This window comes from Pectinophora gossypiella, chromosome 15 (genome assembly GCF_024362695.1).
Source record: "Pectinophora gossypiella chromosome 15, ilPecGoss1.1, whole genome shotgun sequence".
In the NCBI taxonomy this organism is placed as follows: Eukaryota; Metazoa; Arthropoda; class Insecta; order Lepidoptera; family Gelechiidae; genus Pectinophora; species Pectinophora gossypiella.
The window spans coordinates 974013-998828 of NC_065418.1; the positions used below are offsets into that span (position 1 = coordinate 974013).

At 39.8% G+C, this 24816-nt stretch overlaps 1 protein-coding gene across 1 annotated transcript; it reads left to right on the forward strand.

Moving 5' to 3' along the window:
• Nucleotides 1-254: 254 nt before the first annotated feature.
• LOC126373064 (uncharacterized) lies at nucleotides 255-23327 on the forward strand. Its single transcript, XM_050019026.1, has 17 exons — nucleotides 255-352; nucleotides 2481-2533; nucleotides 5102-5271; nucleotides 7259-7419; nucleotides 7604-8004; nucleotides 8972-9195; nucleotides 9333-9435; nucleotides 12623-12750; nucleotides 15948-16238; nucleotides 16687-16974; nucleotides 17433-17932; nucleotides 18486-18669; nucleotides 18927-19122; nucleotides 19494-20263; nucleotides 20450-20642; nucleotides 21544-21654; nucleotides 22694-23327. The coding sequence occupies exons 1-17, from the start codon at nucleotides 309-311 to the stop codon at nucleotides 22765-22767; spliced, it is 3891 nt and encodes a 1296-aa protein (XP_049874983.1). The 5' UTR covers nucleotides 255-308; the 3' UTR covers nucleotides 22768-23327.
• The last annotated feature ends 1489 nt before the right edge of the window (nucleotides 23328-24816 follow it).

Sequence of the window (24816 nt, forward strand, 5' to 3'; positions counted from 1 at the left end):
CGACGTTCGCGCCCAACTGGGCACCCTCAGTCCTGTTGTCTTAAATGTTGTACCGGGTGAGAGCCTTCAGCGCTCCCCATTTGTCCGGCCAAGTAGTTGATGCCATCTGCGGCAAATCTACAATAAGTCGCGTCAAAAAAAAGTCCGTATATATTATAGGTAATCCGCTAACCGCTTATAGAAGGCCACACCACCTCGTTATCAACCGGTTGTTAACTCGAGTTGTGATTTTTACGATCGATTTAGTAGTGTACCAACAGTGGCTGTGGACTGGTGTCTACTAATCTGGTTGTCTAGCCAAGCAGTGAATGCCATCCGAGGCCAAAAAAAATACATTACAAAAACTATTCTGGTAAGGACATCTCTGTATTTCCGTGTTTAGATTTGTATAAAAATATGAAGCTTATTATAATTTGACGTGGTAATCTTTATACAATATAGAGCTATTCCGTTAATGAAAACAAACAAAACATATTACATAAAAACTTACTTCCGTAAACCCTAATGGGGTAGGCAGAGCCCTTAGGAGTAGGTAGCCACATTACCCCATTTAAGTTAAGATTTTTTTACTTTTTTTCGAGATTTGGAGACTAAAACACTTCTCAAAAAAAAAACTGTTGCTTCTTCTTATCGTGTAGGTTGTGAGGTGGAATACCAACCTCATCAACCCTGGCGTCATCGTTATGATTGAGCCGCCAAAAGCCCCTGACATGGCTCGTGTAACGATTACTCACTTACATCAGTAAATAGTAACCGAGACCAACGGTTTAACGTGCCTTCCGAAGCAAGGATCGTCTTACTTTCGGACAATCAGTTGATCAGCCTGTAATGTCCTAACCAAACTAGGGATCACCAAGTGATTTTTGTGATACGTCCCCACCGGGATTCGAACCCGAGGCCTCCGGATCGTGAACCCAACGCTATTAATTTATTCAAAAAGACACAAATAGCATTAAAAAATAACTTAATGTTATTTTGTTAAATACAAAGAAACAAAACATACATGTAAAACTCACTACCATAATGCGTAATTGGGTAGGCAGAGCCACAAGCGATCAGAGAAATTGCAGTTACTATTTTAATACGAAATCCTGAGATGGATATGATGAGCATTATGTTGAGGGTGTATAGTCCATCATCGTCCATTTGTAATCCATCATGATGGAGCGACTTGATGGGTAAATAAACTTTTTGATAAGCTAGTTGATCGTTGTCGTTGTTCACGATCGGCAGGTTCTGGGTTTGATTCCCGGAGGGGTTAAACCAGTTAGTGAGACTGTCCCCAGTTTGTCCTTAAGATTTCGTGCTTCGGAAGGCACGTTAAGCCATTTGTCCCGGCTACCACTTACTGTAGTAAGTACGTTGACCTTACATGAGCCATGTCAGGGGCCTTTGGTGGCTCAATAATAACCCTGACACCAGTTGCTCAGGTTGGTCAAAGACCTCACAACCCTGACGGCAGGAACATATTCTACAGTTTTTTTAGCTGTTAACCTTGCAGAAAAGTAATATTACTTAGAAACTTCATACAAATCAATACATATTATTATTATTTATGCGCAAACGCAATTAATACTCTCTTGTCCTTGCACTTCCTTATCTAAATGGATGAAACCGTGATCTATTTAGTAATCGTATCTAAGTACTCGTATAATCAGATAGATTCATGTTTATGAAATATAAATAGACACCTATAGTAACATCATTTAAATAACATTAAATTATATACAACTAACACATACAATAAATTATTATATCATAATATACATGGTGTTAGTGACATGGTAACGAGAACTTTGAAGGATGATTCAGATTATAATTCTGAGTTAATATCAAGTGGAATTTTACGTCGTTAAATTCATATTTTTATTGTGTTTTTTTTTATTTTAGCAGTGTGGTGGAGTATGCTCCATACCCCCTCCGGTTGACCGAGGGGAGGCCTGTGCCCAGCAGTGGGACGTATATAGGCTGGTTACAATTTTGCTATGCGAATCAGAATAATGAGCTGAATCATTCCCCTCAGTATTCGTTACGATGTCACTCACATCCCATACAAGTACTACATACAAGTAGCCATACTAGTACATATGGGTGTTAGTGACACCGTAACGAATACTGAGGGTGATGATTCAGACCACGATTCTGAGTTAATATCAAGTGGAATTTTTCGTCGGAAAATTCATGACAGTTTTACTGTATTTTTTAAATTATTTTGTGTTCCATACCTTTGCGGCGGAAAATTCCACTGGATATTAACTCAAAACTATGTGTACCTATTATACATATACGTATTATAGTAGATAGTAGATATGACATTATTATTTTTATTATTACATTACATTACATTATTATTACGTGTGTAACCCAACCCGTGTGTGTGTGTGTAAGTCATTGACATTGATTTAATATTCATTTATGCAAACGTAATATTTCTGGTTTATATAGATATGTACCTATATTTTTGTGTTTCTATTTCACAGTAAACAAACAATGTCGGAAATCGTATTCAAGATCAACGGGAGGCAGTACAAAGGTATAATTATTTATTAATTGCCTGTGTGTTGGCTGGCCACCACATTGTCCGAAAGTGAGATGATCCGTGCTTCGGAAGGCACGTTAAGCCGTTGGTCCCGGTTACTACTTACTGATGTAAGTAAGTAGTCGTTACATAAGCCATGTCTGGGGCCTTTGGCGGGTCAATAGTAACCCTGAGTTAATGAGATTGGTACTCCACCTCACAACCCACACAATAGAAGAAGATTGGCTGTAGTTTATACAGTGTCGCAAAGAATAGTTTTAAGCCGAAGCATAGATTACAAACAGTTACGCCGGAGTCTAGAGTTAGGGCATCCCTAGTTAGGGGTACCCCTATCAGGTCCCCACGAGATGGTGGCCAATCGATGAGCAATCGCCGCCAAGCCGCGGAAGAACGCAAAAGCTACGGGGACGTAGCTTAAAGCTTAGCATAACGGCGGTGATACGGACACCAGTAGGCTCTGCACGGTAACCGCTCCGCGCGCGGCGCGATTTATATCGAGGCCTTCGACCAGTAACCGTTTCACGTCCATCTACGACGTAGATAACATTCGTATCGTTTAATGCTCGAAACGCTCAATATAATTCGCGCCGCGCGCGGCCGGTTGTCATGCAGACCCGGCTGGGGATTTTAGTCGGTGAGAGCTCGACATAATTGTATGCGGTAGGCATTTCCCCTCGAAGCGTGCTGGACGGGGGCGTATTGGAATGGGTGCCTAATGGATAGACCCGAAAAAATGGGTACCCACATCACCCCCATGTGATAAGGTCAGCAATTATTTACGGTTTAAGAGACATGACCAATTTTGTACCTTTTTAAAATTTAGCGACTAATAGACCAATTTCCAATCAATAGTTATGAAGTAAAATAAAACATATACGATTGGAGATGTCCTTAAAAAAGGCTTAGTTCGATCTACTCTGAACCATCGCCGTGCGTGTATGAAGCGATCAATGTAGAGGAAGCTAGAGAAATGTGTCAGGATCGAAGCAAATGGTGGGAAATAGGCGTGAGTTTATGTATTATGATTTCTGAACTGAGGTAGAATGTGTTAAAAAATCATAGGTCATCGTAATGGTTACATCTCCGAAACCGTAAATAATCGTTTATTTACGCATGAGGGGTGATAGAGGTACCCCTAGGGGTATTTTCACTTAAGACCAGGCGCGCACTACGAGTTTTTCGCCGCGCGGCAGAAAAGAACAGTGGCATAATGTCGCACTGTAATATTGCGCTTTTGCGGCGGCTCTGCCGTCAAGTGCGCGCAGTTCAATTTAAAACTGTTTGGTACAGAATTACAGTGCGACATTATGCCGCTGCTTTTTTCTCCGCGCGGCGAATAACTCGTAGTGCGCGCCTGGCCTAAGACTTTGGCTTGACACTTTTTTTGGGACTTCCTTTAAGGAACTTGATGTCCATGTTATAGTTTATATGCCTATGTAACATCCCATTTTACTACATGGAATGCAATAAATAACTGAGAATTGAATTGAACTTTGAAAATAAAACAAATTCGGTTGCTCACTAAAACAATCTATTTTTATCTGCTCATAAAGGTGATGATTAAATAGGTTTGCATGGTTTTGTGGTCATAAAAACAAGGAAAACCTCAGATTTATCTTTTTTATTGTAACAATTTTAATGATGGAAGTTTTAATGGGTATTTTAAATCATGTACACAGCGGCTGCAGCTGTGGTACTGTGGCTGTGAGTAGGTACGTCTTTATAAAAAACAGATGAATTAATTATTTAATTCCGAAGGGACATACAAATGTATTTTCGAAGCTCAAAAATGTCTTTATTCACTGGGTACCAAAGTTACACTTTCAATCGTAATTTTTTGTACATACATAAATTGACGCCTATTCTCCACCGGGGTTAGCAGAGACTACGGAATTCCATTTGCTTCGATCCTGACACACTTCTCTTGCTTCCTCCACATTCATCAAACGTTACATACACGCACGCTGGTACAGTGTAGATCGCACTGAACCTTTTCTAAAGTCCTTTCCAACTTAGTTAATGTACGTACTTCTAGGTCTTCCTTTGCCAGCCGTACCTAGAAGAACGTATATTGACCAAATTTGATATGCCCTTAGGTCCCCGATACCGACCCCGCCGGCGTGGTCGACGATTTCCCTCATTCAGCGCTCATCGCTATCGACTCACTAGGGTCGATTAATTCTTTCAAATATTTTTCAATAAGTCAATAGAGGTAGAAAACGTTCACTACGATCTACTCTGAACACCGTGCGTGTATGAAACGATTCATGAATGCGGAGGAAGCAAGAGAAGTGTGTCAGGATCGAAGCAAATGGATCAAAAAAAATTTTTTTGACGTGACTTATTGTAGATTTGCCGCGGATGGCATTAACTACTTGGCTGGACAAATGGGGAGCGCTGAGGGCTCTCACCCGATACAAAACAGACAACAGCCCAGTTGGCCGCGCGCGAACCTGGGCTCAGGGTGTTGTCTGAGAGGAAGAATAATGTCTCTGCTTCCCCGGTGGGAAAAAGGCGTGAGTTGTAGTATGTTTGTAAATAAATAAGAATCCTTCCCCCCAGCGGACGGCAGGTACGGTCCAGAGGTGTCCCTGAACGAGTACATAAGGAACGTGGCTGACCTGCGCGGGACCAAGGCGATGTGCCACGAGGGGGGGTGCGGCGCATGCGTAGTCACTGTCAGCGCTGCTATCCCCCCTTGCGACGAGGTCAAAGTGTTCGCTGTCAATTCTGTAAGTCTTAGGCCTTCTTATTCTACTACCTCATGTGTCACGCGTCACGCGACAAGCTGAAGGCCTGAAGGAGGTGTGCTGACGTGCAGTGAATGTGGCCGCACATACACTGCTAAGATCGGTTCCGTCAGCCATATAAGAGCGCATCTTACCCGTTCCTAGATTGGAGACTTGTCGCCATGGCTGATTATGGTTGGAAAGGATATAATATAATTGAGCCGCTAAAGGCCGCTCACGCTGTATAGCGCATCATTATACAGGGTGTTAGTGACATTCTACCGAATACTGAGGGGGATAACGGAAAATTCCACTAGACATTAACTCAGGATCATGAGCCGAATCATCCCTCTCAGCATATACAAGTACGTACCCATGATTGTTAGTGACACCGTAACGAAAACTATGGAGGATTATTCAGTCCATGATTCTGAGTTGATAGCAAGTGTATGTGTATGTAATTTCGGGTATGTGAGTTTCCTCACGATGTTTTCCTTCTCCCTCCAGTCATATCAAGGGTGGCTGCATGGACGGATTTAGGTCGGGCCATGCATGGAGCTCATGCCTATTTTATGTAATTTTCTACGGAGATAGGTTGGCTACGACCTGGTGCCCCCCAATTTAGGAGCTGGATCCGCTCCTGGGTGGCTTGAAGTTGTTTTCCGATTACTTCATTAGAGATTACGGGCGTAAATATGTATGTATACAAATAAACAAATTCTTATATTAAAAGCTCAGTGACGTGTAGGTACCTACTTAGTTCAACGTGATGTATTTACCTCTGACTACCTCAGTTGGCATATAGCCGTGAGCTTACCTTATGTACCTACAGTCATGAGCAATATAATGTACCCATTTTAGGACTCTGTTGCACTAACACATTTGAGATTTAGTGAGACTTACAGTTCAATTTGTCAAAAAGGTTAATGTGATATCGTACCAAAGTGTTATACATATTAATGCTCGTGACCGTACGTTCACTAAACAGGTTTTAAACCGTGAACTCTGACATCATGACTCAAAAAGTGGATGAGATTGACGCAACATTGAGATTAAAAAAAATGTTTTTTTTTCTGTAGTATTACGTCATCTGTGATTAAAAGTACCATCGAGTAACGAGGATAAAAACTAGAAGCTCAAATCGTTGCCAATTTAAAATCTACATATTATATTATGCAATCGGATCAATTTTACAGAAAAAAGAAAGAAGAAAAAGAAGAAAAAAAAAGGAAAAAAGATTTTTTTGTTTTTTTTTTAAAACAAAAAAACGTCCGCCTGAATTTTTTTTGTAAGTATGACTGTGTGTTAAAAATATTAAAAGATAATTGATATTTATGTAATAAAATAAGAGTTTGTACTGAATGTTTTAGGAGCAAAATACTATTCGATCTTGACAAAAAAGAAATTTGGAGAGGGCGACTCATCATCATCAGCAGCCCATTAACGTCCCCACTGCTGGGGCACGGGCCTTCCCTATGGATGGATAGGGAGACCTTCCCTATGGATGGATAGGGAGACCTTCCCTATGGATGGATAGGGAGACCTTCCCTATGGATGGATAGGGAGACCTTCCCTATGGATGGGAGGAGCTCGGTGGCGCAGCGGTAAACGCGCTCGGTTTGCGATTGTTGAAGTTAAGCAACTTTCGCAAAGGCCGGTCATAGGAGGGCGACACATAAGAGCTTTTAAATTGGCAACGACGAAATGTGGCCGGCAGCACTGTTGCGATATAGTCTTTAATGTAGGTAGTCATATTGATCGAGACAATCTAAGATCAACCCATTAGGTGTGTGGGTGCCTTTTGAAGCACGGAACCATCTTACTTTTTCGGACAATACAACAAAGGTCACGACTCCCAATACGGGTAGTCAGAGGTACTTCCATCGTAAGATGAACTAAGTACCCACACCTCACCGAGCTTTCTGTTAGACTAATATGATGGGTGGTGAGAGGTATTATTATTATATAAGTTTAAATAATATTATTCCAGTGCCTAGTATCAGTATTATCCTGCCACGGCTGGGAGGTGACGACGGTGGAAGGCATCGGCAACCGCACTACTGGATACCACCAGCTGCAGCAGCGTCTGGCCAGCTTCAACGGCACGCAGTGTGGCTACTGCACACCCGGTTGGGTCTCTAATATGTACAGGTGATGATTTATCCTTATTTTTAGAGTCTTAGTTTAGTCTTTTGTGATTTTGCCTTACCGGGAATCAAACCCGGACCTCCAAATCGGAGCCTAACTCTCTAACCACTACACCGCGGAGGCTGTTTAACATTAATGGAACTATTTAGATGTATTCAATTAAAAAATATCAAAATTACTTTCGCAGTCTACACGAGTCAAAAAAGAGCATGACGGTGGAAGAAATAGAAAATTCCTTCGCAAGCAATATTTGCCGTTGCACCGGCTACCGTTCCATAGCAGATGCCTTCAAAACCTTCGCAACAGATGCTGATGAGAGGCTCACCAATAAACTCATCGACGTTGAAGATCTAAACATGTTCAAACTCTGCAGCGTCAAGTGCCCCACAACCTGCAGTGGTTGCCAAAATAGAAACACAGATAAGGAAGATTTCAAAGACTGGTGCGTAGTAAATGGTGGGAAGCACAAAAACATGATCGTTGTAGATTGTGGTGACCACAAATGGTACAAAGCTTATACTCTGGAACACGTATTTGAAGCTATGAATCATGGTGATTATAAGCTAGTCGCAGGAAATACAGGACAAGGTGAGAGTACTTACCTTTTAACATCTCCATCATCCGAAGGTCCCGGGTTTGAATCCCGGCAGAGACATATATAGTTTGGTTAGGACATAGCAAGCTTTAGAGGGCACGTTATGTCGTTACATGAGCCATAGGGGTTGTTGGCAACTCAATAGTAACCCTGACACCAGAGTTGATGGCGTGGAATTTCACAACCGCGTGGGTATACGAGTGAAGAGAAGACCACTTATACTCAGCGCTACTCGTTTGTCCAGGTGTGATGATGTATCCCCAAAGGGGTAGGCAAAGGTAATATATACACCCACTCCCCGCCAGCAACATTTAAGTCCCTTGTAATGGGGGTGAGCGCATTGCCAATATCGGGCACAAATCCTGGAAATCAGATGATATCTCTAATCAATCTCTTATCCAAACATGAATTCGAACTCAAATTTGAATTCAGTAGCTGGCGGTGGCAACGGAGTAGTTAAGTATTAAGTATTCTTCTTCTATCGTGTAGGTCATGAGGTTCATTGGTGCTAATTCCTGTAAATACCATCTAATTTTATTTTAAGATATCTGTCATTTTCTTATCCGCCGAAAAGGAAAGGGACGGGTAATCGACAAGCATAAAATTTATTGAACACACGTCAATTTGAAGCACAAATCTAAAACAACCGTCTAAAAATTTTACATTGGCCAATAACCCGACAGAATTAAGTTGACAGCATAAGTCAAACGGTTTGCGTACCAGCGAGATACCTTTTTGATTCGCCCGGGTTATTCATTCATTTAATCATTCTTCCTAAAATTAAGAGCTGTCAGTCATCTGTCCCTTTCCTTTTCGGCGGATAAAAAAATGACGGGTATAACTTAAAATAAAATTAGGAGGTGTCTGCAGGAATCGGGGCCATTACCAATCTTATCAAACCTGTGGTGAAGGTTATTATTCTAAACTGGTAAGCTTACATTACTTTTGTTATTATTCCAGGAGTTTACCACATAAAGGATTACCCAAAAAATGTGATTGATATCCTCAATGTGGCTGAACTGAAAGGACATCTGGTTGATGTGAACCTGGTGCTGGGAGCTGGCATGTCTCTGACAGAGATGATGCAGGTATTCCTCAAGCTGGCAGCCGAGAAGGAACACTTCTCATATCTGAGGAAACTGCATGAGCATATGGACTTGGTGGCGCATATTCCTGTTAGAAATGTACGTGAAATCTAATCTAAATCATTACAATGTGTTTATCAAAAAATAACATTGCTTGTGAGAGGTCGATATGTAATTTTCATTAACACAGTGAAGCTGTTAATTTGAAGGTTAAAAAAATGTCTTGTTTTTTTCAGATCGGGACTATTGGTGGTAATTTATTCTTGAAGCATGCAAACAACGAGTTCCCATCAGACGTGTTTTTACTTCTAGAGACAGTTGGAGCTATGATAACAATTGGTAAGGCAGACTGGAGACTTCGTTCAAAAATTTCATTCTAACCTAACCTAGCCTCCGGGGGAGCAACGAGGTTATGTCGGACTCTTACTTACCTACATAAAAGCCCTCCGGTGGCCCTCTGCTGTGCATGTCAAGGAGCTCCGGGATCTCTGTCGAACGCACTGGTGCTCCCCTCGCACTTGCTTTCACTAAAGCGCGTCCCGGGGTAGATCCCCACCCCTACGCCATCCCAGTTTTACAGCAATGCGAGGCCATGTCCCTCCCGGAGATCGTGTGTTGAGCGGTTCGGGCCCCCGCCCTTACCACTCACGATCCCCAGTGTCCCCTTTCAGTCGCCTTTTACGACAGGCCGGTACCGTAGCCCTATTCTTACGCCCGGAACAACAGGGAACCTAACCTAATCCAACGTGTAAGTGCAAGCGAGATACAGTCCACGCGCTCTCTCCCTTACTCCTTAACGGGTTACGGCTATTTATTTATTTATTATACCTTTTACGTTCACGACATTACAGTGCCGAAGCGCTAATGCGCCGTGGTGCCATTAATACAGCATTACAAAACAGAAATCACAAAAATCACAATGTGGAGCTCGGTGGCGCAGCGGTAAACGCGCTCGGTCTGCGATTGTTGAAGTTAAGCAACTTTCGCAAAGGCCGGTCATAGGATGGGTGACAATAAAAAAAAAGTTTTCATCTCGAGCTCCTCCGTGCTTCGGAAGGCACGTTAAGCCGTTGGTCCCGGCTGCATTAGCAGTCGTTAATAACCATCAATCCGCACTGGGCCCGCGTGATGGTTTAAGGCCCGATCTCCCTATCCATCCATAGGAAAGGCCCGTGCCCCAGCAGTGGGGACGTTAATGGGCTGATGATGATGATGATGGCTTAAACTAAAATTAAATCACCTTTCACTCATCATTCATAGCCTCGCAGAACCTCAGACACTCACGACACACACTCGTCCATTCCTTTAAAAAAAATATATGACCCAGGGTACTTTAAATTCCGTCGTCAAATAGAGCATACACACATAACCAAACACTCGCTTTCCTAAACTCTTTTTAAATAATATTTATTAAAAGTATACCCTATCTACATGGCAAACACAATAGAATAATAACCATTAGCATCGCTCCAAAAATATCATTAAATATTCCAAGGGTACCCAAACTTTTTCAGTTCGCGGCCCACTTAGTGTACACCGAACCCTTAATTCGACTGAATGGAACTCCATTAGTCTTGATTCGGTAATATTATACTATGAAAGTACATTTTGAACCTCCACAACAATTAATATTTATGATATACTTACTAGCGACCCGCCCCGGCTTCGCTCGGGTGCAATGCTGAGGAAAAAATTGAAATTATTTACGACGTCACATTAAAAACCTCAAAAATAACAGTATTTCTGCACTGTTTAATGGATGTTACTATACACATCAACCTTCCTCTTGAATCACTCTATCTATTAAAAAAAACCGCATCCAAATCCGTTGCGTAGTTTTAAAGATTTAAGCGTACATAGGGATATAGGGACAGAAAAAACGACTTTGTTTTATACTATGTAGTGAAGTACATCGTAACAAAATGTCGCACTTACTATTACATTTTTCTTTATTAAAACTCATAAATAAGTTAAATAGAAGAAGAAAATTATTTTGTGACCTTTAGCGATCGAATTCCCCCCTATTCCCAGTAGTCTTACCAGTTGAACTGAGTGTGAGTGTGGTTACTCATAAATTATTACTTACTGCTTTTATATAAATATGTATATTTATAGATTTTCTATTTTCCTTTTTTTGTGTCTTGAATGTACTCCAAGGTTACTCTTATCCTTTTTTATTTTTTATTAATTTTTCTATTTTTTTTTTGAAGGGGAAGAAATGTTAATGGTTCTGTTTTTATAATAAAGTGTGTTGTAGTGCTCATATTCTGAAGCTCTTCAGTTGCTTATTATTAGGTATTTTGTGTGTACTACTACATTTTTCCTCACCTTATGGTTGTCTGGAAGAAATCGCTTTAAGCGATAAGGCCGCCATTTGCCATGAACTTAGTTAAGAGACTTTTTGTAATTATTTTTATTTTTATTTTGGTGCAATAAACTTTATTGCACTTTATTGAATAAAGTTTATTTTTATTGTATTGTATTGTATTGAACTACTGGGAATTTTCTTCCCCCACTTGATATTAACTCAGAATAATAAGCTGAATCACCCCCCTCAGTATTCTTTACGATGTCACTTACACCCCGTACAAGGACGTACATGTAGCAGTCCAAGTGCGTATGGGTGTTAACAAATAATGTAGGGGATGATTCAGACCATGATTCTGAGTTGATATCAAGTGGAATTTTCCGTCGCAAATGTCATCATCACCATCGATTTAAGAGCCACGCTCTTGTCGGTGTAGCATTTTCCATTCCAGTCTATCAAAGGCCAATTCCTTGACTTCCCTATAATACACGACGTTAACCTTTTACGACGTTGACGTCGCAAAAGTATGGAACTGAAAATAATTAAAAAAAATACAATTTTCATAAATTTTCCAACGATTTTCGTTTAAATAACCAAAAGAAAATAGTCCTGTTATTATACTAAGTTAAAATTAGGTTGGTGGTTTCCCAAATCGGCACCTTTGCTTTTGTTAGGTTAAAATGTGTTTTTTAGACCTCTGGGGCCGCGACGCTCACTTTGATAACCTCTGCTGTTTGTTCTATTCAATATTGCATTCAATTCGCTAGCATATTTTATCCATAAACCTGTTCCAATTTGTGTTATTTCAAAATAATATTTCTTTACTCTTGTTTACATTTCTTCAAATGGAATTTATAAGAAATTTTATTTATTTGTAATCATAGAGCAAAACAGACCTCCATGGACCGGAGGGGAGTAGCCATAGCGTTTTTTTTTTAAGTAAACCTAGCTCAGCCGCTGGTGGGGACCGGAGAGTTGCCTTTCTATATCTAGTATTATTCCTTATTCTTTGACAATATGAAACTTGACTTTTTATACGAATTTAAATTTAGAATGTATAAATACATAAATAAAAAAATAAATAAAAAAGAATATCGTCTTCTATTGATGACGTCACTATTAAGTATTCCATACAAATTTTATAGAAAATTTTCGTTAAATTTTTAAAAAAGTGTCTCATTTCGTTAAATTACTAACTAGCCTTGTTGTAATTTTCAGCTGAGGCCGGCAACAAGAAATCGACTATGAGTTTGCCCAAATTTCTGGACACCAACATGACCGGGAAGGTCATTCTGAACGTGATGCTGCCTCCACTCACACGTCACTACTCCCTGGTCACATTCAAGGTAAATTCCCCGCTGCCCGCTACCCTCATAATCATCACATTATCCCGTTTTTCACAGGGTCCGCTTACCTAACCGAAGATTTGACAAGTCCGGCTCTTTACAGAAGCGACTGCTAGTCTGACCTTCAATCAATCAATAATACTTTATTGCACAACGACATATCATCATCATCATCAACAGCCTATATACGTCCCACTGCTGGGCACAGGCCTCCCCTCAATCAACCGGAGGGGGTATGGAGCATACACCACCACGCTGCTCCAATGCGGGTTGGTGGAGGTGTTTTTACGGCTAATAGCCGGGACCAACGGCTTAACGTGCCCTCCGAAGCACGGAATCATCTTACTTTTTCGGACAATCAGGTGATTCAAGCCTGAAAAGTCCTTACCAAACAAAGGACAGTCTCACAAAGTGATTTCGACAATGTCCCCATCGGGAATCGAACCCGGACCTCCAGATCGTGAGCCTAACGCTCTAACCACTAGACCACGGAGGCTGTCACTAGACCACCACAACGACATATACAAAGGACATAAACATACGAATAAAAACATAAGTACGTACAATGGGCGGCCTTCTAACCCGCAAAGGGAAAACCAGCCCAATACAGGTTAGGTCACATACCTTCTACCTCACGATGTTTTCCTTCACCGCTGAGCACGTGATAATCATTTAATCGCTGCCCACTATCCTATTCGCCTATTTATTTTATTGTATTTTTAGTACCTACCAAAATAATTGCACGAAACGCCGCTTTTCGGTTCAGTATCGCGCGTTTGCCGAAAAACTAAATCATCAGCATCATCACCAGCCCATTAATTTCCCCACTGCTGGGGCACGGGCCTTCCCTATGGATGGATAGGGAGATCGGGCCTTTAACCATCACGCGGCCCAGCGCGGATTAATGGTTATTAACGACTGCTAATGCAGCCGGGACCAACGGCTTAACGTGCCTTCCGAAGCACGGAGGATAGATAGATAGATAGATAAAATACTTTATTGAGCACAGTGGACACAAAATACAGAGATAAGGACAACATATACAGAAAACCACAACAGGCGGCCTTATTGCTCATGCAGCAATTTCTTCCAGGCAACCTTTGGGTACAGGAAAATTTTGTACAAGTATAATAATAGCGGGTTAGTGCATTCTAACAAAATAAATAATTAAAAGAACAACCTACATAAAATAAGTACATTTAACTACATATATATATATATATATATATATATATATATATATATATATATATATATATATATATATATATATATATATATATATATATATATATATATATATATATATGACTATTATACATAACTAAATAATTATACATACATATAATAACACTATGGAAAAAGGAAGGATGGTTTACATAAAAGAGGAGGAGCCAGAGTTCACAAAGTGCGCCTTTACTTGTCCTTTAAATGAGGAGCTCGAGATGAAAACTTTCTTTTTGTGGTCACCCATCCTATGACCGGCCTTTGCGAAAGTTCCTTTACTTCAACTATCGCAGACCGAGCGCGTTTACCGCTGCGTCACCGAGCTCCTCGAAAAAATAAATAAGTACTCGTGATATATTACTACACCCCCCTCCCCCGTATGATATTTCGTGATTTTTTCATGGACCCATCCCCCCCTCTCGAGGCCCGCATGATTAATGGATGGCCCCTTACTTAAGTAATTAGTAGTCGACTAACGAACAACCAGCTTTCGACTGTCGAAATTTCAGCAATTAATTTTTGAACTTTGTATTCTTTTGTTAAACTTTTTCCTTATATAAAGTTAAGGTAAAAGCCTACTTACATTTTATGTTATGATTGCAGGAACCAATATCCTGATATTGTAAATGAAAAGCAAAGCCCTTTTATTAGGATTATTTTGTACAAATATTTATAAACATACTAAACTCTTTTTTATGCATTTTAATATAAAAAAATTGTTCCTCTATTGGGCTCGGAATAAACAAAAATCTATAACCCCTAGTCATGTATAAAAGTACCATCGTCTTTTAAAAAAATAAAATAGAATATATTTATTATAAAAGGACGCCACCCACACACTAAATACTTTGTTTAAAGTTTTCACAAAATATTCTTATGGAGTCAATAAAGCCAGAACTTCCTAACATATAATTTGTCAGGGACAGGTCCGGTAGTGATATTTTTTTCTTTTGTAGGGGTAGTTATTTTTTTTCTCTCTCTCTCTCTCTCTGTATTTAAGAGCTGCGCTCTCGTCGGTGGAGTAATCGCCATTCCTCTCTTCTTCCCAACAAATCCTTCACCTCCTGATACGACACGACCTGCACCTTTTCTTTTATTTGTTTCATAAATGTTCTCCTAGGTCTACCCCTTCCTCTTTTCAGTAGTTTTTTATATAATTTAAACTCAGAAACATCTTGAGTCGGCGAAATAAATATTCCGATCATATAAAAAAAGGCATATAGGGTGTTGTCGAAATGATAGAGGTAGTGGTCCTCTCCTCGTACTAAATAAAAGACACTGGACTTTTTTTACGTAACTTATCCTGCAGTTGCCGTGGGTTCTCTATTTTTACTCATAAAATTTTATGTAATAATTTACCATGGCATAATGTTACTTGTCCTATTATTAGTTACGCATAGATTAATTTGTCATAACTTTTTAAGCATAATTTTGAAACTCATAACTACGATAAGCATAATAATTAATGACAATAATGATATATGTATAAGCATAATTATTATAAACATAAAAACTATACTCCGAATAAGAAAAGTTTTGGCACAACTTTGAACACTCCGAAACTTATTTTTTTCTTGGCTGCATTTGGTTCATGATTGTCACTTTTTATATTTTTTGACACAATTTCATGCTGTTGGTCATCATTCAGCATACTTTTCGTGTGTAAGATAAACATGCTGGCGCCGCACCCTAACCTACTGTTATGCCTTGTAAAAATTATGACAAAACACAATAATTATTCTAAAAAAGAATTATGGATACCTATTTATGTGCGAATCAAATTTATGCCAACAAATATTAGTCTATAAATAAGTTATACCTAATAAACCAGTATTCTTAGATGTGATTATGGGAAAGTGCTATTATGCTAAAAAACGTTATGCAAAAAGGATTATGATAATTAAAATTATGACAGAACCATTTATGCATTTTAAGAGAATCCCGTGCCGTGACCTTAATACCTTTTTCAGATCATGCCGAGGGCACAGAACGCTCATGCAGTTGTGAATGCTGGATTTCTCTTCAAATTTCACAATGAGTCCAACATGCTGGAAAAAGCTACCATAGTGTATGGCAACATTACACCAAAATTTATACATGCAAGTGACGCAGAGACGGTACTGGTCGGGAAAAACCCATTTTTCAACGAAACTCTGGATCTTGTACTAAAGGCTTTGGATAAAGAGCTCCACCCTGATGATATGCCACCGGAACCATCAGCTGCTTATAGGAAAATGCTAGCTATCGCTTTATTTTACAAGGTACGTGGTCAACCGATCTGTTTGTTGCTGATCGACGGATACGCATGTTATGAAAACAAGGGTCGAAAAGTTTTCATTGTAAATTTCATCTTAATTACTTTTTAACATGAAAAACTCAACGTGGCCTTTTTAAAACCCTATCGGGTTTATGTCGTAATAATGAATAACAAACAAAGAATATTGAATCATCATCTCCCTAGTTATCCTGTTTTCACGGAGTCCGCTTACTCAGGATGAACATTTGACAGGTCTGGTTTTTTACAGAAGTGACTGTCAGACCTTCCAACCCGCGAAGGGAAAACCAGCCGACGATAATGTGGGTTTTTCACGATGTTTTCCTTCACTGCTGTACACGTGATAATTATTTATTATTCTAACGTGAATTCGAAATACAAAATACGAAATATTTTTTTCCACTTACATAATACTTATCATACTTTTGATTCAGGCAATACTGAAACTCTGTCCAGACGACAAAATTGACGCAAGGTGCCGTTCAGGAGGTTCTGCAATCAAACGAGCTACTTCTCAAGGGACACAGGTCTTCGAAACAGACAAGAGTGTTTGGCCTCTTAACCAACCAGTGCCAAAGATAGAGGCCCTGGTCCAATGCAGCGGAGAGTCCACATTCGCCAATGATTTTCCAACCCAGGTTGATGAGGTTTATGGTGCATTCGTCACGGCTGATGTAAACCCCGGAAGTATCGTTGATAGTTTTAATACTGCTGAAGCTTTTGTAAGTACCTAATATTTTAATTATTCCTGTGATCATCAAGTGATGATAGTGTGGATTTGGCGGAAAGAAGAGAAGAATGGCGATTACTCCACCGACAAGAGTGCAGCTCTTAAATAGAGAGAGAGAGAGAGAGAGAGAGAGAGAGACCATGAAGTAGGAACCAAGAGCAGTTAACCGGGTGAGAGTCCCCATCGCTCCCCATTAGCCTGGTCAAGTAGTGAATCTGTGAATGCTATCCAAAGCCAATCTGCATATTAATTAAGTCATTTCAAAAAAAGCAGTTGATTGTTGATATTTAAAAGATATTGTCATTTAAAAGTAGCGTAACCACCAGGGTGATGGAATATGCTCCGTACCCCGTCCGCTTGATGGAGTGGAGGTCTCCTAACAGTAGGACGTATATAAGTTGTAAGTTTTAGTAGTATGTTCTTCTAATATGTTCCCTACTTTCCGTACAGAAAATTCCAGGAGTGATGGCATTCTACTCGGCAAAAGACATACCAGGGAAAAACTCTTTTGTTTCAACGTCCAATTACTTCATGACTGAAGAAGAAGAAATATTAGCTGCCAAGGAAATCAAGTACTATGGACAACCTGTAGGCATTATAGTCGCTAACAAGTCAAAGGCTGCTGCAAAAGCTGCTAAAATGGTGACGATAAATTATTCATCTATTAAAAAAGAAAAGCCACTACTAACCATCGATGAAGTGCTCAAATCTCCTGAGAAGGATAAAAGAGTGGTCAGAGATCAAACAGTGGAACCTACAGATACAGGTGATGATGTAACAAAAGTGATAAAAGGCGAATTCAAGATAGAAGGACAGTATCATTATACGATGGAACCTCAAACTTGCGTCGTCAAACCAACAGAAGATGGAATGGAAGTGTATTCTGCCACCCAATGGCTTGATTTAACTAATGCGGCTATATCCGAGGCTTTGAAAATTCCAATGAATAGGTAATTGGCATTAATCGTCATTCGTTTTCAGATTACGTTTCAAATCCTGAACCCAATTAAAGTCATGCTCGGGATGGGAAACAATTATGTGTCTATCTATTTCTGTATTTGTATGAAATAGCAGTGTGACGTCATAGAAATATTATGTATAAATAAATAAGTTAAATAGAAAAAAAATAAATGTTTTTCGTTAGTTGTAGATTATATCTTTATTTAATAATCAGAATCTGCCCACCCCATTAGGGATTACGGGCGTGAGTTTATGTATGTATGTATGTTAATAATCATAATTTCTTTATTTATCTTGAACTTAGTGCACGACCCAATTATCTTTTTACCGACTTGAAAACAGGAGGAGGTTTTCAATTCGACCGTATATTTTTTTTAAAATTCACGCTCTTGTCGGTGTACCATTTTTCATTTGTATCCATTCTAGGACTTATTTATAAGATAGACGTCTACCTTTTTCGTGTGTCGTGACGTAGAAAGTAAATTTTTGAGAAAAGTATTTTGAATTAATGATTTTGAACTTTTGATCATTCTTCTATTTCAGAATTAACGTGATAGTGCGTCGCGTAGGGGGAGCTTATGGGGCCAAGATCAGTCGGGCGTCACAAGTGGCCTGTGCCGCGGCTCTGGTCACCCACCTTCAAGGCAAGGTCTGCAGGTTTATCCTATCAATACAGGACAACATGAAGATCGTCGGCAAGAGACTCCCGACTACATCGAATTTTGAAGTAAGTGTTCTATGATTTCTGATGGGGACACGTTTTCTCATTTATAGGCCATTGCAGGACTTCCAGGTGCTTCTATACATCGCTTCGGAAGGAACTTAAAGCCGTTGGTCTAGGCTACTAACCCTTCACAACCCTCAATCTACTCTTAACTTTTAACTTTAGGCGACAGATAAAAAGTAACTGATAATGTAACTGCTTTTATATTACCTTCCTAATATCCTTTGTTAAATTATTAAAAAAATATAATATTCAATCAGATCGGTGTTAACACGGCTGGTGAGATCCAGTATCTAAAGAATTCATACTACCAAGACGTGGGTTGTTCTTTAAATGAGCGCGTGGCTCCTGTCACCGTCAATCATTTTAAGAACTGCTACGATTCAAAGCGGTGGTACATCGAGGCTAACAGCGTAATTACTGACAACGCCTCCAACACCTGGTGCAGAGCTCCTGGTAAGATATTTTTTATATTCATCAATGACTAAAGCTATGACTTCAGCCAAAATAAAACACCTTTAGCAAAACCATCGATTTCGACTATAAGACTGTCATGTCAAGGAGTATCAAAGTAAAGTCAAAGTATTTATAAAAGTCCCTTTTGCATTATTATAATTTAGTTAGGATTCCGCACCTTTTCTTTTCTTTTCGGGTTGGAAGGTTCTGACTTTTGGATTCGCTTCTGTAAAAAACTGGACCTACCAAATTATTTAAGTAAGCGGACCCTGTGAGAGCAGAATAACGCTACAGAGATGATAAGTTGATATATTACATTATAGTAAATGCTCTAAGTACAGTAGAAAATAATAGTTTTCATTATATTACAGCTTCAACAGAAGGTGTAGCTATGATTGAATATATGATGGAGAAAATAGCGTCTACACTTGGAAAAGATCCTTTAGAAGTCAGACTCGCAAACATGGTGAAAGAAGGCAACGCTATACCAGAAATGATTGAACAATTAAAGATGGATTGCGAATACGATGACAGATTGAAAAAAATTAAAGAATTCAACGATAACAATCGATGGAGGAAAAGAGCTGTCAAAATTCTACCATTGACATATGGGATATTTTACTTAGGTAACTTCAATTGTATTCTATCAGTCTACCACACTGACGGATCAGTAGTCTTGATTCATGGAGGCATTGAAATGGGGCAAGGCATCAATACGAAGGCAGCTCAAGTGTGCGCTTACAAACTGGGTATACCTTTAGAAAAGATTAGCGTAAAACCTAGTGCAACTTTCACCACACCGAATGGAATGACCACTGGCGGAAGCATTGGGAGTGAATGCGTAGCCTACGCCGTCACTAAAGCTTGTGATATTATTCTCGAAAGATTAGAACCTGTTAAACAAAAACTTGGAAATGTGTCTTGGGAACAAATCATTGGAGAAGCTTTCGCAACTGGAGTCGATTTACAAGCTTTATATACGTGTACAAATGCTAAAGGTGAAATTAAGCCTTACGATATATATGCCGCGTGTGCTTTAGAAGTTGAAATCGATGTTTTGACTGGAAATATTGACATCAGAAGGGTTGATCTGCTGGAAGATACTGGGAGGAGTTTGAATCCAGACATTGATGTTGGGCAGGTAATCACATTATTATTATCACAGTCAGATCTGTCACAAAGCAATGTTCAGAATTTAAAAACTGTTTAGGAATAATGAGAGCCAAGCAAAGTTCATTCCAATTATTTGAAAATTGGGTTAACTTTTGTTTAACTGTTATTCATCTTAACAGTTTTGTGGTAAATCTGAAGCTTAATTTTCCATCAGATCGAAGGAGCATTTATCATGGGTTTGGGGTACTGGACTTCAGAGAAATTGGTGTATGACAATACCTCAGGGAGGCTATTGACGGATCGAACCTGGAACTACAAACCCCCTGGAATCAAAGACATACCGGCAGACATGAGGGTCTATTTCAGAAGGAATGCTAGGAATGAATTTGGAGTTCTACAATCTAAAGGTTACCTTTTATAGAATTATTTTATATTCTTTTTTGTAGTAATGAAATGTAATGAAAATAGTTAAGAACTTAAGTGCCTGTCATTTATTTTATTTGCCGTAAGAAATTGTTGTTTATTTTTCTTTAAAGTAAAGCGTTTCTCTACTATATAATGAAAAAAAAATTAAATTGCTAGTTAGTGATAATTAAAACATACAATCACACAACCAAAAAGCGGAAGACTCGGTAACCCTTTTTTGAAGTTAGTTATTAATAAATATCACATAGATAAGTAACATCATAACGATTACTTTGATTGAAGATTCAAACCATGACTCTGAATTGATATCAAGAGAAATTACCCGATGAAAAAGTATTGAATTGAAAATAATAAAAGAAACGCTACAATTTCATGAATTTTCCGGCATGGAACTCCACTTGATATCAACTCAGAATAATGTTTTGAAGTATCTCCCTCAGTATTTGTTACGGTGATACTAACATACTTACTTGTACAAAGGTATAAGTAACATTGTAACGAATACTGAGGGAGGATGGTTCAGTTCATTACTCCGAGTTAATATCAAGTGGAATTTTCCATCGCAAAAGTATAGAATTAAAAATAATTTAAAAAACAATATTTCATGAAATTTGCTTCGGGAAATTCTACTTGATACTAACTCAGAATCATGAGCTGAATCATACCCCTTATGTTGACACTAACACTCTGTATATAACTGGAAGAAATTGCTGTTTAGCTATAAGACAGCTTATTGTGCTCCTGTCATCTGTCCGTCTGTGAAAGTCATATCGTGTGCAATAAAAAAACATATTAAGCTGTATGCTGCGGTTACTAGTTCAATAAGGGATGACTGTACTACTGACTACACCAAAAGGGAATATATTGAGCTTTTTTTTTCAGCAACGGGAGAACCCGCGTTATGCCTAGCTACAACTGTCATTCACGCTTTGCGACAGGCGGTGCGAGCAGCGAGAATTGAAGCTGGATATCCTGACGAATGGATTGATATAGGTAATTCTGTCTTTCAATATCAGCCTCCGTGGCTTAATGGTTAAAGCATTGGGCACACTATTGCGAATTTTATGTTCGATTCCCGTTGACGAGTTATACAAGATTGAGCCATTTATACAATTTTGTCTTAAATTGAGTTACTTAAAGGTATCGCGTAGTTAGAGCGTTAGGCGCACGATCTGGAGGTCCGGGTTCGATTCCCGATGGGGACATTGTTTAAATCACTTTGTGAGACTGTCCTTTGTTTGGAAAGGATTTTTCAGGCTTGAATCACCTGATTGTCCGAAAAAGTAAGATGATTCCGTGCTTCGGAGGGCACGTTAAGCCGTTGGTCCCGGTTATTAGCCGTAAAAACACCTCCACCAACCCACAATGGGGCAGCGTGGTGGTGTATGCTCCATACCCCCTCCGGTTGATTGAGGGGAGGCCTGTGCCCAGCAGTGGGACGTATATGGGCTGTTTATGTATGTATGTATGGTAATTTATTATATAATCTTATACACATACACAAACAAGGTGGTATGTCTCCATTGGGATTCTAACTAAATACAAAAAAATACCATCACGCCTGTATCCGCGAAGGGGTATGCAGTGGTGGATATTCACCTACTCACCAGCTATATTTAAGTCCCATGTAATAGGGGGCAAGCCTATTGCCACAAAACCTATACATGTTTATATTTAATTGCATGAAAAGTTTAAGATGATAAGGGTACCTACCAGTCATCATCATCAATTTAAGAGCCACACTCTTGTCGGTGCAGCAATTTCCATGCTACTTTTTAGGGAGAAATAGGGCAGTGGCTTCCCTCTTGCCTTCCACCCCGCAGTACTCTGTCTGACGCAAGTGGGATGGCGCCCAGAGTAGTATTACAAAGCCTTACTAGGACTCCTGTCCTCCGCCTCTGAATAGTACTGACAGTTACTGCTGCCCTCTGTCAGGTTCCGATGGCTCCCTATCTTCGCCTCTGCAACCGTTGAGGTCTTCACCTGTATTGGCAAAGGTTCTACGTTATACCTACCTTTTTTTTATTTTCAGACAATCCTTGCACTGTGGAAAACATCTTTATGTCAATCGGTCACAAGCTGGAACATTTTAAATTAAAATACTAATGTTTACAACAAAAAAATATTAAATTAAATACCTACTTGTTGCGTAACCGGTACCTTCGCCCGCCTGCTCACACCCGTACGCCCTCGTCGTCGTCCCACGAGTTTCAAGTCAGCACAACTAATGGAACAGCCGGCCTGCTGAGCCAGAGCTTCCCGACGACCTGATTACTCTAGCCATGGAGGCGGCCAATCAGCTCGCGACACCAAACACTTCAGGACCCCGATACCGACCCCGCTGGATGACGTTTCCCCTCAATCAGCGCTTATCGCTATCGACCCACTAGGGTCGATTAATTCAAATATTTTCCTCTCAGACGCCCTGAGCCGATGTTCGCGCCCGACTAGGCACCCTCAGGCCTGTTGTCTTAAACGTTGTACCGGATGAGAGCCTTCAGCGCTCCCCATTCGTCCGGCTTAGTAGTTAATGCCATCTGCGGCAAATCTACAATAAGTCACGTCAAAAAAAAAGAGCCAGCGCCTCGTGCGCGACCGGACACGATGCGCTGACGTCGATCACGCCACCAAGTTACGTAATAATAATGAATATAAAGTATAAAATACGCTGTTTGTTTTATTTTTTTATAGCACTCACTCTAAGGGAAACTCATCAAGAGAAAATGAAATGGAAAAATTCTGACTCAGATAAGAAACAGACTTGTTATTTATTTTTATTTTTTTACTTAAGATTTGTTTGCTCTTGACTTCGTTCTTCGACGAGGAGAAGAAGAGATAACGGTGGAACGAGGTTACCCAGAAAATGCCTATTCACCCGTGATTTAAAGGACCCCAGGTTATAAGATTCAGGAAACACCGACGCCGGCAGCCCATTCCATTCCTTGGCTGTGCGCATTATGAAAGATGAAGCGAAGCGCTTGGTGCGGATTAGTGGTACGGTCACGAGCATTAATATGTATACACTTTGGTACCACGTCACATTAACTTTTTTGACAAATTGAACTGTAAGTCTCACTAAATGTCAAATATATTAGTGCGCCAGAGTCCTAAAGATGTACGATTCGGACCATGATTCTAAGTTGATATCGAGTGGTATTTCCTGTCTGGGAATTCGTGTCAATTTTAGTGTTTTTTTTTTTAAATTTCAGTTCCATACTTGGCGACGGCAGAGTCCTAAAGTGGGTACATTATATTGCTCATGACTGTATGTCAACCAAGTAAGGATGGTAACCCGCCGTACGTCTGGATGTCCTCAGATGGAATTTGTGGAATGAGCTGATGGAGCTCATGTGCACACTCTTCGAAGCAAAAGAAACAAAATGATAACACAACAATACGAAAACCCGGTAAAGTATTTATTCGATGCAGTTGCCGAGTTTTCATTCGCGACATCATATCCCTAGCGTAACGTATTATAAGATAACGCTAGGAAAATGAGGTTAGGTAAAATTTAGGTGAATATAATTGCACCTGGGGCCTGCTTACCTATCCTGAAGATTTGACAGGTCCGGTTTGTACAGAAGCAACTTTGCAACTGCCAATCTGACCTACCAACCCGAAGGAAACAGCCCAATTACAGCTAAAGATTCCTGACATTACATGCAATGTTATTATAAAAGTTACAATGTAATTATTTTATTGAATGCCACAATCAGTTTTTATAGAAGCTTATAATGAAGTGGGGCTATGAAAACAGCGAGTAGCGTGGCTCTTAGCGTAGCGGAGCGGAACGGATTTCAATGCGGGTACTTAATAAACAAATAACAGTCTTCATGATAGTTATATCTAAAGGTCCGGGCTCTATTCCCGAAGGCGACAATGATAAATCACTTTGTGACACTATTCTTTGTTTGTATAGGATATTGCAAGCTGAATCACCTGATCTGAAAAAGTGAGATTCCGTGCATCGGAAGGCACCAACTAAGTTAAACCGTTGGTCACAAGCTACTAGCCATAAACATCTCCACCAAACCGCACTGGAGCAGCGTAATATCGCTGCATAGCAGGCGAGGAGTGGATGTATTTATCAATCAATCAATCAATAATTCTTCATTGCACAAAGACATAAGTATAGGACAATAAGCGGCCTTATTG